Here is a 12733-nt window from a genome sequence, read left to right as displayed (position 1 = left end):
TATTCCAGTTGGTTAGATCAGACATAATTTCATTATGTAAATGAAGACCAGGTCTTGCAGCAAATGTGGTCAAATTGGAAAACCATTCTAATTTCATTGTTTCAATACAGTACAGTCTCTCATTTCACCACCATCTTCAGTATGCTCTCTGCAGACTGGGTATCCAGCAACAGAAAAGAATATATATTGCCTATTTTCGTTATGAGCTTTTTTATAGATTTGTAGCAGTTTGTTCTACTCTAATTCCACGCTTAGGCCTTCTACAGTGCAGGTTTAATAAAACCACCTTAATAAGAGAGGCATTTATTAAATGAGCAAAATCAAGGCAGATATTCTCGGCTGCCTTGCTCTCTTTGTTGGGTAAATATTGGTTTACAAGCGCAGAGTTATTCCCCACTGTTGCAAGCCGATCCTGACAACTTGATTAAAGTTAAAAGCTTCTTCTATAGATTAAAAATACAGCTTTGTCATAACAGCTGTCAAGGAAGCCGACCGCAGAATGGAAGAAAGCGACTCGGGGAGCTTACATTAGGCCAAAGTGTTCTTTTATATCCATCTGCTCTTCTGTGCTTTATCTGCTCTTTATCTGCTCGTACAAAAGCAGACAGCAGAAATGTAAAGAGAAGCAGCTCCTTGAAGGACCAGAGGAGGTCTTGAAGGAGGCCCTGCAATTCATGGGGAAAGCTTAAGTAGGTGGTAATCTTCAGGCTCGAGGGTAAGAACGGCCCAAGACGCGCTGATGATGTCAGCGAGGTTAAGATTTAAGGCCGGCCTAAGTCCCCCGAAATCAAACTGCCAAGAGCTATGGCTCCCTGCCTATTTAGACGCAGTGCCTGTTTTAACACCTGGGCGTAAAAAAGAAATGGGGACGTTTCACAATCAGATGTAAATAGACAATAAAGCTGCATCGAGGCAAGGAACCCTTGAGGCCCTTAAATCCTCGGGGCTTACCGGAGAATGTTTGCTGATTTCAGTTTACCCAAGCCCGCTCCTAACTAGATCGTGCTTGACCGCATACGAGGCGATGTTACATTGCAGAGTTTTCCTGAAAGGATTCACAATTTCCTCTCATGGCTTTCTCATGGCTTCTTCGGACAGCACTGTTTCCAAATGTCATATGGTTTTGTTTGCAATGCATCAGTACGAAGTTTATTCTCCAGGCTGTTTTATTCCAAGACACGAAAAAAATACAGCATCAGACGATCCAACGCATCCATCAACCAAAAGGATCCGACTGCTGAGGATCACTCTCTGTGTGTTTTTTTTAATGCACGTCAGTTGGTGTGCTTAGCGGCCTTGTTTTCCGAAGCAGTGCCTCCTTTTGCTGTGCTCTTGCTAGGAAATTAAGTGTTGCAAATCTAGGCCTGTGCTCTCATTTAGATTATATAAAAAAAAACAAAAGACAGCACAGAAATATGAAAAAGAACACCAATGCCACTGATCACACAACTGATAGCATAGATGAGTTATAATCAGGGTCTTTTAGCAGGAGAGATCTCCTTTAATTCCAGCTGGGAGAGGAGATAATCTCTCTGTTTAACGTCAACAGCGAGATCAGAGAGACGTTTGCCGATGCCGAGGTTTCTTTGGAAAGCTGTGAAAAGAGAAAAGAAAGGAGCTCATCGAGAACAAGATCTTTCTTGGGTGGCTTGTTATGAATAAGCTTTCTCTGACACGAACGCAATCTGCATTTTAACATCAAGAGGTGCTGGCTGGAACCCTCCTTGCAGCAGCACTGAAGAAATGCCGCCGCTAACGCGTCCGTCATGGGCAGACTGCAGCGCTGCAGATAGGACCCTTCTTGTTTCATGGATGATTTCCACTTGGCCAGAATGGCGAGCGAGATGGATAAGTCATATCTTTTTTTGTGGGTGTGCGCGTGTTTGTTCTGGGCTCGCTGGCGCATCACTCGCCGGCGAATCTCCCATGGCAATGTGGCGATAATTCATGATAGCCTTGTCACGTACCCCTATGATTCAGACATGAGCGACAAAAGGGGCTGAAACAAAACAAAGGCAACCCGAGCGTGAAAGCAAGATGACAGAGGGAACGTTTATGGTGGAGGACAGCTGTACGGCTCGCGCTTAATGACAATCCGACTCACTCTTTTTGGCGACGAGAACTGGAAATATCGCCCTGCTGCTTGTTAAGCTTCGGTGAGCCATAAGCCACCCTCAGAAGAAACCGTCTCAGGGCAGTGGATTTACAGGCCTGGACTTCTCTCTTCGATTTTTAAAAACCTTTATTTAATAACGCTAAAGCCATCGATCTGTAAGAGGTAAGGGGGATAGACGTGCCAAGCTGCAGCACTCTGGAGCATCTTGAGGTTAAAGCAGTAGTTTGGAGAAAAGTCAAACATACTCAGTTATCCTCTTATGCTGATCAGCCAAGACTGCACCAATTAGTGCACTGTGACGTACTGTTATCTACAGAAAGTGGACAAATTTATGGATGTTGTTAGCTATGCAATGTCTGTTGGTCCATTTTTATAAATAATAGTTTGCTATACAGTTTTAGAACCACTTTCCCCTTATGTTGATCTGCCAGGACATGCTTGGTGTCCAAGTTTTGTTTCCCTAGTTTTACACTGAAACTACAAGGCTATGTAGCTAACAAGTAATGGCAGCTTATAGCCATGAATTAGCATCCTGCAAACTGCACGCCTCAAAGCCTCGCCTCTTTTTTATTCATTTTTACAGATAACTGCATATCAAACAGTATCAGAAATTACACAAGGAAGTCTTTGAAAGTCTTAAGAACTTTCAAGAGGCAGGTTTGTGATGAATTATGCAGTTTGCTCAATCCTAACTCTGCTGGAAAGAGTCACAGAAATGTTAAGAGTATCTATTGGTTCCTGCTGGTGTCCAATAGTCAGTGATGGTATTTTGTGTTTTCTAAAGGATTCTTATGGTTTAACAGGTGTTCTGGGACTGATTCTAGATGCATTTGATGGTTTTCTAATGAGATCTAAAGGTACTCTACAGGAAACTAGAGGCCTCTAATGGTAACCAATAAGCCAATTCCCATGAAGCAAGACCATCAGGTTTTAATTCTAATTGTTCTAATGGGCTTTTTTGGCAGGGAATTATTGGGGTAGTTACATTAGCCTTGTAGCTTCAGTGCAAAACTACAGACATTAAACATCCCTGCTGAAAAAAGATCATTAGACCATTATTTGGGCTAAGGGTAAAAACAATGTAAAGGCCACTGCACACTACATAACATAGCGCCACACAGCATAGCACTGCATAGCACTGCATAGCATAACATTGCATAGCATCACGTAGCAAGTAGCACAAAGCGTAATTATGCCACATAAGGTGCATTGCAGTAAGAGCACCAATAAACATCAAGCTCAAGTTCATTTTACACTCTACTTACAGATTTAATAATTATTTGGTGAAATAATTCGGTGAATTTATCACCTTCAGTTTCAGCTAACTGACTCGCTGTTTTCAAGCCAAAAGATGTGGTGAAAAAAGACTAGGCTAGCAATATTCATTGAGGTAACACACCATTAGCATTTGTCTAGTTATCTTAAACATATTAGACTGCCTTTCTCAGAGTAAATTTCAAACCACATAGTCTATTATCATTTTTCGGTCTTGTTGTGATTTTAGTTTAATGAAGCAACAGAAAAACGCTGAGTGGCAAGCAGAGACATTGAGCAGTGCTGTGAAGTTGCAGAGCAGCAACCCTGTGTGTATCTTCATTAAAAACAATGGTTCTGAATTCTTGGACGTTGCCCTGCTTGTGTATTATAAAGCGGTGGTCTTGAATATGATTTTTTTTTTTCCAGAAGTATTGCCTTAACAGAGCTTCTTCATGGCCAAGCAGCAGAATAAAGCCAGGGTTATTAGAACCTACAGTCATCTTGTAGTAAGTCAGAGTCTCAGGACGTGAACCAGAAACCCCTGCAGCTCATGATGGAGCTCTACCCAAACGATGCTCCATATAAATGCGCTTTCTTCAAATGCATTTAAAACCCAAAGTTCACAAAGTTTATCTGATGCAATTCCAAGAACCTGTTCCATTGGCGGTGACCAATAAAGTATGTGCATATTTTGGCTTCTCTTGCTTGTGTTTGATAGGATTTAGGTCTTTTTTGCCTGGATGCGTCTTGTGATTTTGGCTCCGTAGCACAACGCCTTTTCCGATTAAACACCAAAACCTCTAATGAGATTTTCAGTGTGGCTGGGTGCAGCTGATTAAGAAGAAACGCACTGTCTCGCCGTCCCTAAATCGGCCAGGAAATACCTCAGTGTCACAAGGGGCAGACGTGTTCTACCCAATTACACTTCTGCAATTTCATTCCGAAGCTACTTCATTTCCACAATACATTAACACCTCCTGCTTCCCCGCTACTTAAATGCATTTGGCAAACAAACAGAACTCAAGCTGAGACACGGCTCGCAGCCCTCCTGTCCGCAAGCCAAACATTTTTAAAAACACATAACAAACAGTGGTTCCGGGACTTAATGCTGATTCTTGTCTACGCCAAGATGACACAGATCATTTAATCCGTCTTTATGTCTTACACAGCCTTGTTATCGGCCCATTCAGCTCGGCATTTAAAGAACAACATGTTCATATGTCTAAATAAAACACAGTATAAAGGCGTAAATATGCCTTCCCGCACCTTCTGTGGCACTTTGAAGGCCGTAATTACGTGTATTTATGCCGGCGTGGTAGGTAGCAGGGCAGTGATGGAGTCACACCTTTGTGGATGCTTCTCCTTTGTCTCGTTGTAATGTAAATCTCTCCAGCCATGGACTAGCCCACCCACCCACGAGGAACACAAGACCCCCTCTGTCACAAGGCTCCTTAAGGCATTCTTAAGTTTGCTGCCAGCAGGACGTGATGACAAAAGACGTGAATAAGTATGATAGGGATTAGTGCAGGCATTAGAAAACAGGGGGGTGCGTATAGCAAGGCCAGTGCTTAGCATTCTCTAGAACTTTAAAATATTCCGAAAGCAACATTCCTGATATAGGCAGGGGGTAACGCATCAGGTAGCAGCGGATTCTTTCATATTTTCATTTCAAAATACAAAGGATCACTAGCTGTGATTCAGCCATATGGAGGCCAAGAGAAACGCAGTTCAGACGGACCACTGAGATGCTCAGCGCTGACACCTTAAAGGGTATAAAAGGCCATAATCAAATCACTAGGATTTAAACAAAGTCATCTGGAGCCATTTTAGACAAACTTAACAAGTCAGAATTGTTCACAGTGGTGGTGAGAGGAACCAGACATCCAATATATTCATGAGCATGTTGTCAGATGCTTGGGATATTGTTTTACAATACTTTTGAGAAAATTCTGGCATAAGACACATTTTTAATGGTGGAGAGATACATGCAGGGTGTTGAAAGGCAAAATAGTCTCAAACAAAACTTATTTTTTCACATTTATCAATATTTTGCAATTATAAACATTACATATAAAACTCAGAAGGCATGTAGGTTCACTGGTCATTTTCGATAGTTCCTATCACCACCACTGTTAAGAAAACTGGTCATTTTCTCTACAATTTCACATTACACTAATAGGAATGACTGCATCTCAATTATTGAACTGAAATTTTGAAAAATCAGTGGAAGAACCTGCTTATAGTTAAAGTTATACTGATATGCCATCTAAAACGCTAAAGACTGTTCTGCTACCAGGAGAACGTATAATGGAACAAAAGCAGAGAGGTTTTGGAGAACTTCGTTGGAGATTTCAAAGCACGTCTGGTACGTTTTTGTGCAACGGATCACAAAGACGATCATCAACCACAGAGCAAGAAGCAATTACTGAGAGGCCCTTTCTGTGAAGGCCTCCAAAGGATTGTGGTTCATTTTAGAAAAAAAGAAAAATGCAAGTCTTGCAAGGGAGTTGGGAGAAGGTAAATGGCTTGTGGATGGATAAGACATTGTTTTGTGAGAAACCCACACACATTCCACCACTGATGGATGGGTGAATGATCATTCATGGAGCTGGAAGCCTTCACTTCGAGTGAAACCGAAAACCTTAGCTTCCTAACTCGCTGCATACCAAGGGAAGTACCTCAAAAAACGAGACGAAAGGCTTGAGCCGGACTTGCATGTGACTCTTATATTGAGCTTTTCCAACAGTGAAGAACTGAGAATTTTTCTTAACCCTCCAGACCCCACAGCAGCTCTGCATTTGACTGTAATGGCTGCAGACGGTGAATTCTGACAGAAAACAGAATAACTACAGTGACTGTCTTCACAAGCTCTACTTAGATAGTTATATGTTTTGTTTTGAACCAAAATATTCCAGTTTTTTGTTTGTGACAAATCTCTGTTTTCGATGGACGTCCCAAAGATGCCAGAATACTGTTCAGATGTGCTGTAATTTTGTGTCATATTATGATAAAAAAGAGTCTAACTGGATTTTTGCATACCTGGATAGCAGCGATGACACAGAACAAAGTTCAAGATGTAATTTTTTAAAAATCTTTATTTATTGACTTGTTTTCATAGTCAGTTTAGCTTGTTTGAATGGACAGTCAAGTTAATATTCCATTGCTTACTTGGTAGTCCAAATTCAAGCTCAGTCATGAGTGAAATGGGACTTTGACAGGCTTGGAAGGTTATTTTAACCCCGTAAATGGCCTGTTTTTTATAGCTCAACCAGTTTACCTTGAAGTATGTATAGCCTTAGTATGTAATTAGCCTGAGATTTTAAGGGATCAATGCTTTATACTAAGTTCATTTAGATTTATGGACGTATCTCATCATAAAGGAATCATCTAAATTGATTAGCTAGCCTGCTATCACTGTTTGTCTCCATCTCTCAGCTCTGTAGCAGCTAAACAAATGGCTGAAAGCGCTCGCTTTCCCTGTCTGAATTTAGTTCAACAGTCAAAACTACATGCAAACAAATTAAGGTGTATTTGCTAGAAAGTTGTGCATCATGTCAACATATTTTCTTAACTTATCTGGTGAATTTGTATGTGGGAGACAGAGTGGGCTGTGTTCAGCCTTTAGATAAAATCACAAGGGAATGATATGATTTTTTAAAAGCCTAATATCATGTCCTTCTTTAAGAAAGGGTCCTGAACATCATTGGTGTAGTCGGTTCTTTCTAAGTTCTTATTCATTATGTGTACACTTGTATTTGGCATGATGGTTGGAGACCATTTTCTCCCTCAGGAGAGCTGTTTTTTTTTTTTTTAAAAAAAAACTTTTTGCTTAAAACAGTGTTTAAAAAAAGCCTCTAACTCTGAACATTGGCAGGAATCCACGTGAGTGTTGTAAAATCCTGCTGGGGTCTAAAGGGTTAAGCTTACATCCAACCGAAAATCTAAAATATCTGGAAATATGCTAATTACCCTATACCAATTGAAAACAAACCCATTTTCCACTGCCCTGGTAAATGCCAGCTAAAACAGGAAGCCGCAGCAGTGTACAACAACAAGAAAAAAAAAAAAACAGCACAACTATAAAGAAAGCCTCTCTTACTTGTGTTTTGCAGTAATCAATGTTTGGCACACAAGTGTATGATTAAATCAACTTTGTTCTAAAAAATAGCGGAGGAAAAAAGAGACTGGGAAAGAGCAAAGAGAGAAATAATTGTTGTTCCACAAAAACGTCCATATGAGTCATTTTTGATGGGGTGTGTGTGAGCAGGGTGAGGGGTTTGGGGGGGGGGGGTGATGTATTCTGTGGCTACACTTGTAATTACAACCAAACATGCTAATCAAAGTCGAAGAGTCACGGAGAAAATGAATTAAGACTTGTGTTTTCTTAGCAGATTATTACAAACATTCCTTTCACCTCGCAAAGTCGTCACTCTGGCAGGCAGCCAAATCACACATTTCGTTCACTCAGGTGCAAGGGGGGGTGGGGTGAGGATATGAGGGGAAAAATGATGCCGCTCGCATTTCAAACTCATCTTCATCCTCCATAACGACAATTCCTCTGAGTTAATCTGCATGATTTAACCGGTTTAGTCCTCAAGGCCCTGTGTGATTGCAGATAATTTGGAAAAAACGGTCTAGAAATTCGACCTTAATCGCCTTAACAACATCTGAACACATTAATGGTACAAGTGTGAGAAGATTCACTTGAGTGACAAGTGACAAGTCGGGGGAAAAAAGAAAAAAAAAATCAATGTGAGTTTTCATATATGATATGCTACATGGCCAAAAGTATGTGGACACTCTTCATAATTATTGAAATCAGGTGTTTTAGCCCACTTATTGTTAACAGTTGTATAAAATAAGCACATAGCAATGCAATCTCAGCAGAATGGGCTGTACTGAAGAGCTCTTTAAATGTGGCACTGCCATAGGAGGCCACCTTTGCCCTGCTAGATCTGCCCTGGTCAACCGTAAGTGCTATTATTGTCAAATGGAAGGGCACGCCAACACAACTGTGGAGCAACGGAAACGTGTTCTCTAGGGTAGATTCACACTTCGCTATCTGACGATCTGATGGACGAATCTGGGTTTAGTGGATACAAGGGGAATGCTATCGACCAGAATTCATAGCGCCAACAAAGAAGCTTGAAGAATCTTGTGGAAAGCCATCCCAGAAGAGTGGAGGCTGTTATAGCTGCAAAGAGCGAAGCAACTCCATATTAATGTTCATGGTTTTGGAATGGGATGTCCAACAAGCGCATATAGGTGTGATTAGCAGGTGTCCACATACCATTGTCCACATAACGATGTCAAAGATGTGTCACAGGATAGCAACGACAGAAATTCTCACAGAGAAAGCGCTAAGGTAAATACATGTGTCCATACGGAGAAAAGAGCAAAGGAGATGACCTTACCTTCGGAGCACTGGTAAAAGGCCAGAGCGAACAGGAGGCCTTTTAGGAGGCATTTGCACACTGAAGAGGTCATTTTCTTCCTCAGCCTCCAGATGCTGGACGATGACAACGGTTTGGATAATCACGAGGATGAGCAAAAACAAAAAAAAACAAAAAACAAGCACGTATCCAGGCCTGGTGAGCGTCAGCGATCGGTCATGGGCTGAGGATCCTCACCGGTCATCTTTCATCTGCAAACACATGGAAAGAGGACGATTATCAGCGGCGTGGGAATTCGCGTCAGCCAGCTGCAAAGGTTATCTGCATTTCATCTGCGTTTTACCCCCACATGACCACATTCCACAACATTAATCTCTCACAATTATCACTTTATTCCCTGACACTATAAAACATGAAAGAGGAGAGCCATCAAGACATTCAGGCCAGAGAGAGTCCCTTAACGCTAACAGCAGGCAGAGGAAGAGGATGTGTTTAAATCAGAGAATGAGACGTATTTTGTCTGTGCACAATAAAAGCAAACAGGCAATGGGTTGTTTTGGCCAAATTGTGGATAATGGCCTGCTATCTGATGGGCCCTTTGCTCTCAGCCTTTAATATTCTGTACTGCATAGTCACGTACAAGACACTCATGAGCAACATCTGTATCGAGTAAAGAGTAAGATTAAACTGAAGCCATTCGGGTGTCATTTAAGATACGATGTCGAGCATCTGTTAAAAAGCATACAGGTCATAAAGTGTGGTTCTGGTAGGAAAACTGGGTTAGCTTATGTGGATTACACGGTTTCTCCACATTGGTCTAAAAATATTAAACAATCAGCTGTTGGTTCCTCAGCCAAAGAGCCACAGCAAAATCTTCATGGATTGCAATGGAATGGATGCCAAAATACAATACCAGTTACACCTACACTGTAAAGAAATGATCAGAAACACTGCAGTAATGTATTGAAATCCTTACATACAGCAGATTGCTGCAAAAATGTAAGCATTCTTGTAGAAACAGGCCCAGCTTCTTTTTAAAGAAAGTAAAAAGTGTCAGCTTTTACAGTAATTAGCGTTTATTTGCAAAGCATATTGGGAAAGTAGCCAGTAGTTTGCGCAGTCTGTTTCTGAATATAGTAGTGTTTTGTTGTTTCCACCACGATAGTGTTTGTGTTTCAGTAACTAGTTCATCCTTTAATGTTTTACATATTAATAGATATTTGATTACTGCAGTCTTTGTAGTCTTAATGATGGTATCAGTGCAGTAACTGCTGTAAAGTGGTAGTCAGATCATGCCGAGACTGATCAACAGTCCAACGCTGCTGTGAAAAATAGCATGATTGTTCATCATGAACTGTTGCCTGATGAACTGTACAAATTATTGGAGAAATTGCTGCCAATAAAAATTACTGTATTTTTATACTCACTTTTACAGTGTACTCATCTCTGCATTTCGCAGGGATCAAAAAAGTGTTAACCGAATCAAAACTTCTGTCTTCCGTTTTAAACTCTTTAAATGAGCTCCTCCATCTTTTGACTTCTTGACATCTTGTTTCTCTGCACACTCCTTGCATTCTCTCACGCAGCTTCATGTGGAGCCACTGGAGACGCTTTTACAAAAGGATTGAAGAAGATAAACATATGCTGAGGCCTATTCATTTTTTAATATATAAAAAAAAGAAAACTTTTCTTAGAAGCTAATTTTAACCAGGTACACAAACAGTTACATGCTACAGAGAACAAACCTAGTTATGGCAATTTCTGCACACTTAAATGCCTATTTTTTGTTTTGTTTCACTATTGTTCTATTTTTAAGTTTGACCTGTTAGAAAAAAATATATATAAATGTGCCATAATTTTTGCCCAGGCCACATTTTGTGTTTTATTTTTTCCCAATTTGTTAAGCTCATCAAAAAAACAGTAACTGTGCATTAAAACGTGTAGATGATTGTTCTCTGTAGAGGATGTGTAACTTATTTTCCCTTCAATAAATGTGATTTGACCGGGGTGCCCAAGCTTTTGTGTATGATTGTAAGCCTGATCAAAGCATGTATTCAATCAGGTCAACTTTTGGCCGCTACTGTACATTTATTTTGTAAAAGCAACTGTCTTACAGAATATCAATTAGAATAAGAGTTTTAAGTTAAACCCTTTTAATCTCAGGCTTATTACATCAATTACCTAATAACTGCCTGGAATATGATACTGAATAATCAGCTTTTGGATGTATATGCTATTATTATGAATGGCTCCTGGCCATTTAATGGGTGTAAACATGTCATATAGCTCGGTCCTTTGGAAAGTTTATGCAGTGTATGCTAGAATACAGAAAGCAACAGGCCCAGACAAATCAGGCGCAGTTACTTCTAACTATATGAGTCATATGCTTTGCCTTCCACTGTTCACTACAAGTTTATAGTGAAAACGAACATGTAGGTGACCCCCGATCATGAATCCAAGTGGCAGATCGATTGAGAAAGAGATCCACAGACTACCAGTGAAACCAAGCAAAGCGCATTTGAGCATTTTTATGAGATGATTATATTTTTCCATACAAACATGACCACCTCAGATGATTTGCTCCGCTGCCAATGTAATCCACACTTTCTCTTATTCATCAGCGTTCAGCTGGCAGCTCTGCCCCTCTCTGCTTAGCGTTCTCTCGTGGGCTGCCAAGCGAAATTGTCAAAAAAGCAAGTACTTTTTGCGCACTTTGAGTTCACCTGCTGCAAACACAGTCTCCTCTATGTTGCCAAGCTAATTAGGTTGCACGCCAAGCTGCTACTGGGCAGCCTGTTGTTGTCTATCTAACAACTGAACTTGTTGGCGGAGATGACACAACTGGGTGGACACAGGGCCTCTGTGTAGTAACATGAAAAGGCCGCATGAACACTTCTCTTTGTGTGTGTGTATGTGCGAGATTTTTTTATTTTTCCGCTTTCGTCTCATCCCGCGTCTCGAGGGGAAGCTCAAACAAACCCACGCTGCTTTGTCTGCGTTTGGCAAAGGTTACCATCTGAGGCCCAGGGGAAGCGGGGCCTCGTTATAACATATGTCAAATACTGAAGATGGATGGCGTGTCAGCCTCACTCGTCCTGAGCATTCATAGTCACTGACATACACGCGCTTATACACAGACGCAAACATGTTCACAACACACACACACACACACTCACACATACACAAACATATATGCTGCATGCATGATGAATGGACCAATAGAACTGGCCCAAAATTACAAGGAATGAAATCTTGATACATTGACATTAAAGTGAAATTCTGAATATTTTTACTTCTCTTATAAAGTTCTCATTTCTGAGATGAAGGTTTGTTTATGAAAGCAACAAAATATGTATATACAATTGCATGCAAAAGCTTGTGTGACCCTGATCAAATCATGTTTTGTTGATTTTCTAAGAAAAAATAATTTAACATCCTCTACAGAGACACACTTCTGCACACTTTGAGGCACAATTACTGTTTACTTGCTGAATCTAACATAGTGTGGAAATAATTGAACCTAAAATGTGGCCTGTGTAAAAGTTCTATAGTTAATGTTTTATTTTGTTTCAATATATAAAACATGAATAAATTAAATACATTAAAAATAACATCTCAGTGTATCCAAACATGTCTCAGTCAATCAACCACATTCGTGGAAAGTGAAAAACTGTGCAAGCTCAACTACTCCTCTAATACTTGGCAAGGTGTTCTTTAATCAAATGCTGCCCCTTTTCTCCAAACATATCTTTGGTGATTGTGGACAAAGAAAGAGCATATATTTATACACACCAACCAGACACTTTATTAAGTGCACCTCCTTGTATCTGCCCTCATTTTACATGTTTACTATTACAGACTGTAGTCCATCTGTTTCTCTGCATACTTTGTTAGCCCCCTTTCACCCTGTTCTTCAGTGGTCAGGACCCCCACAGGACCAAGTTAGAGCAGGTATTATTTGGGTAGT

The 12733-nt window shown here is 40.5% G+C and overlaps 1 protein-coding gene across 13 annotated transcripts in view; it reads right to left on the bottom strand.

Annotated features, from left to right (window-relative positions):
• The window catches only part of LOC118825694 (adhesion G protein-coupled receptor L2-like), a 180121-nt gene that overhangs the window by 130922 nt on the left and 36466 nt on the right, over window positions 1-12733 (bottom strand). For all 13 annotated transcript variants that reach the window (XM_036596446.1, XM_036596449.1, XM_036596450.1 and 10 more), the window contains one exon: window positions 8788-9017. In XM_036596446.1, the coding sequence (XP_036452339.1) occupies window positions 8788-8860 (73 nt within the window). In that variant the 5' untranslated portion in view covers window positions 8861-9017. The remainder of the gene's footprint in view (window positions 1-8787; window positions 9018-12733) is intronic.

This window comes from Colossoma macropomum, unplaced genomic scaffold, assembly GCF_904425465.1.
Source record: "Colossoma macropomum unplaced genomic scaffold, Colossoma_macropomum, whole genome shotgun sequence".
Taxonomy (NCBI): domain Eukaryota; kingdom Metazoa; phylum Chordata; class Actinopteri; order Characiformes; family Serrasalmidae; genus Colossoma; species Colossoma macropomum.
The sequence above is the reverse complement of the archived record's forward strand: the minus strand, read 5'-3'. Positions and strand labels throughout refer to the sequence as shown.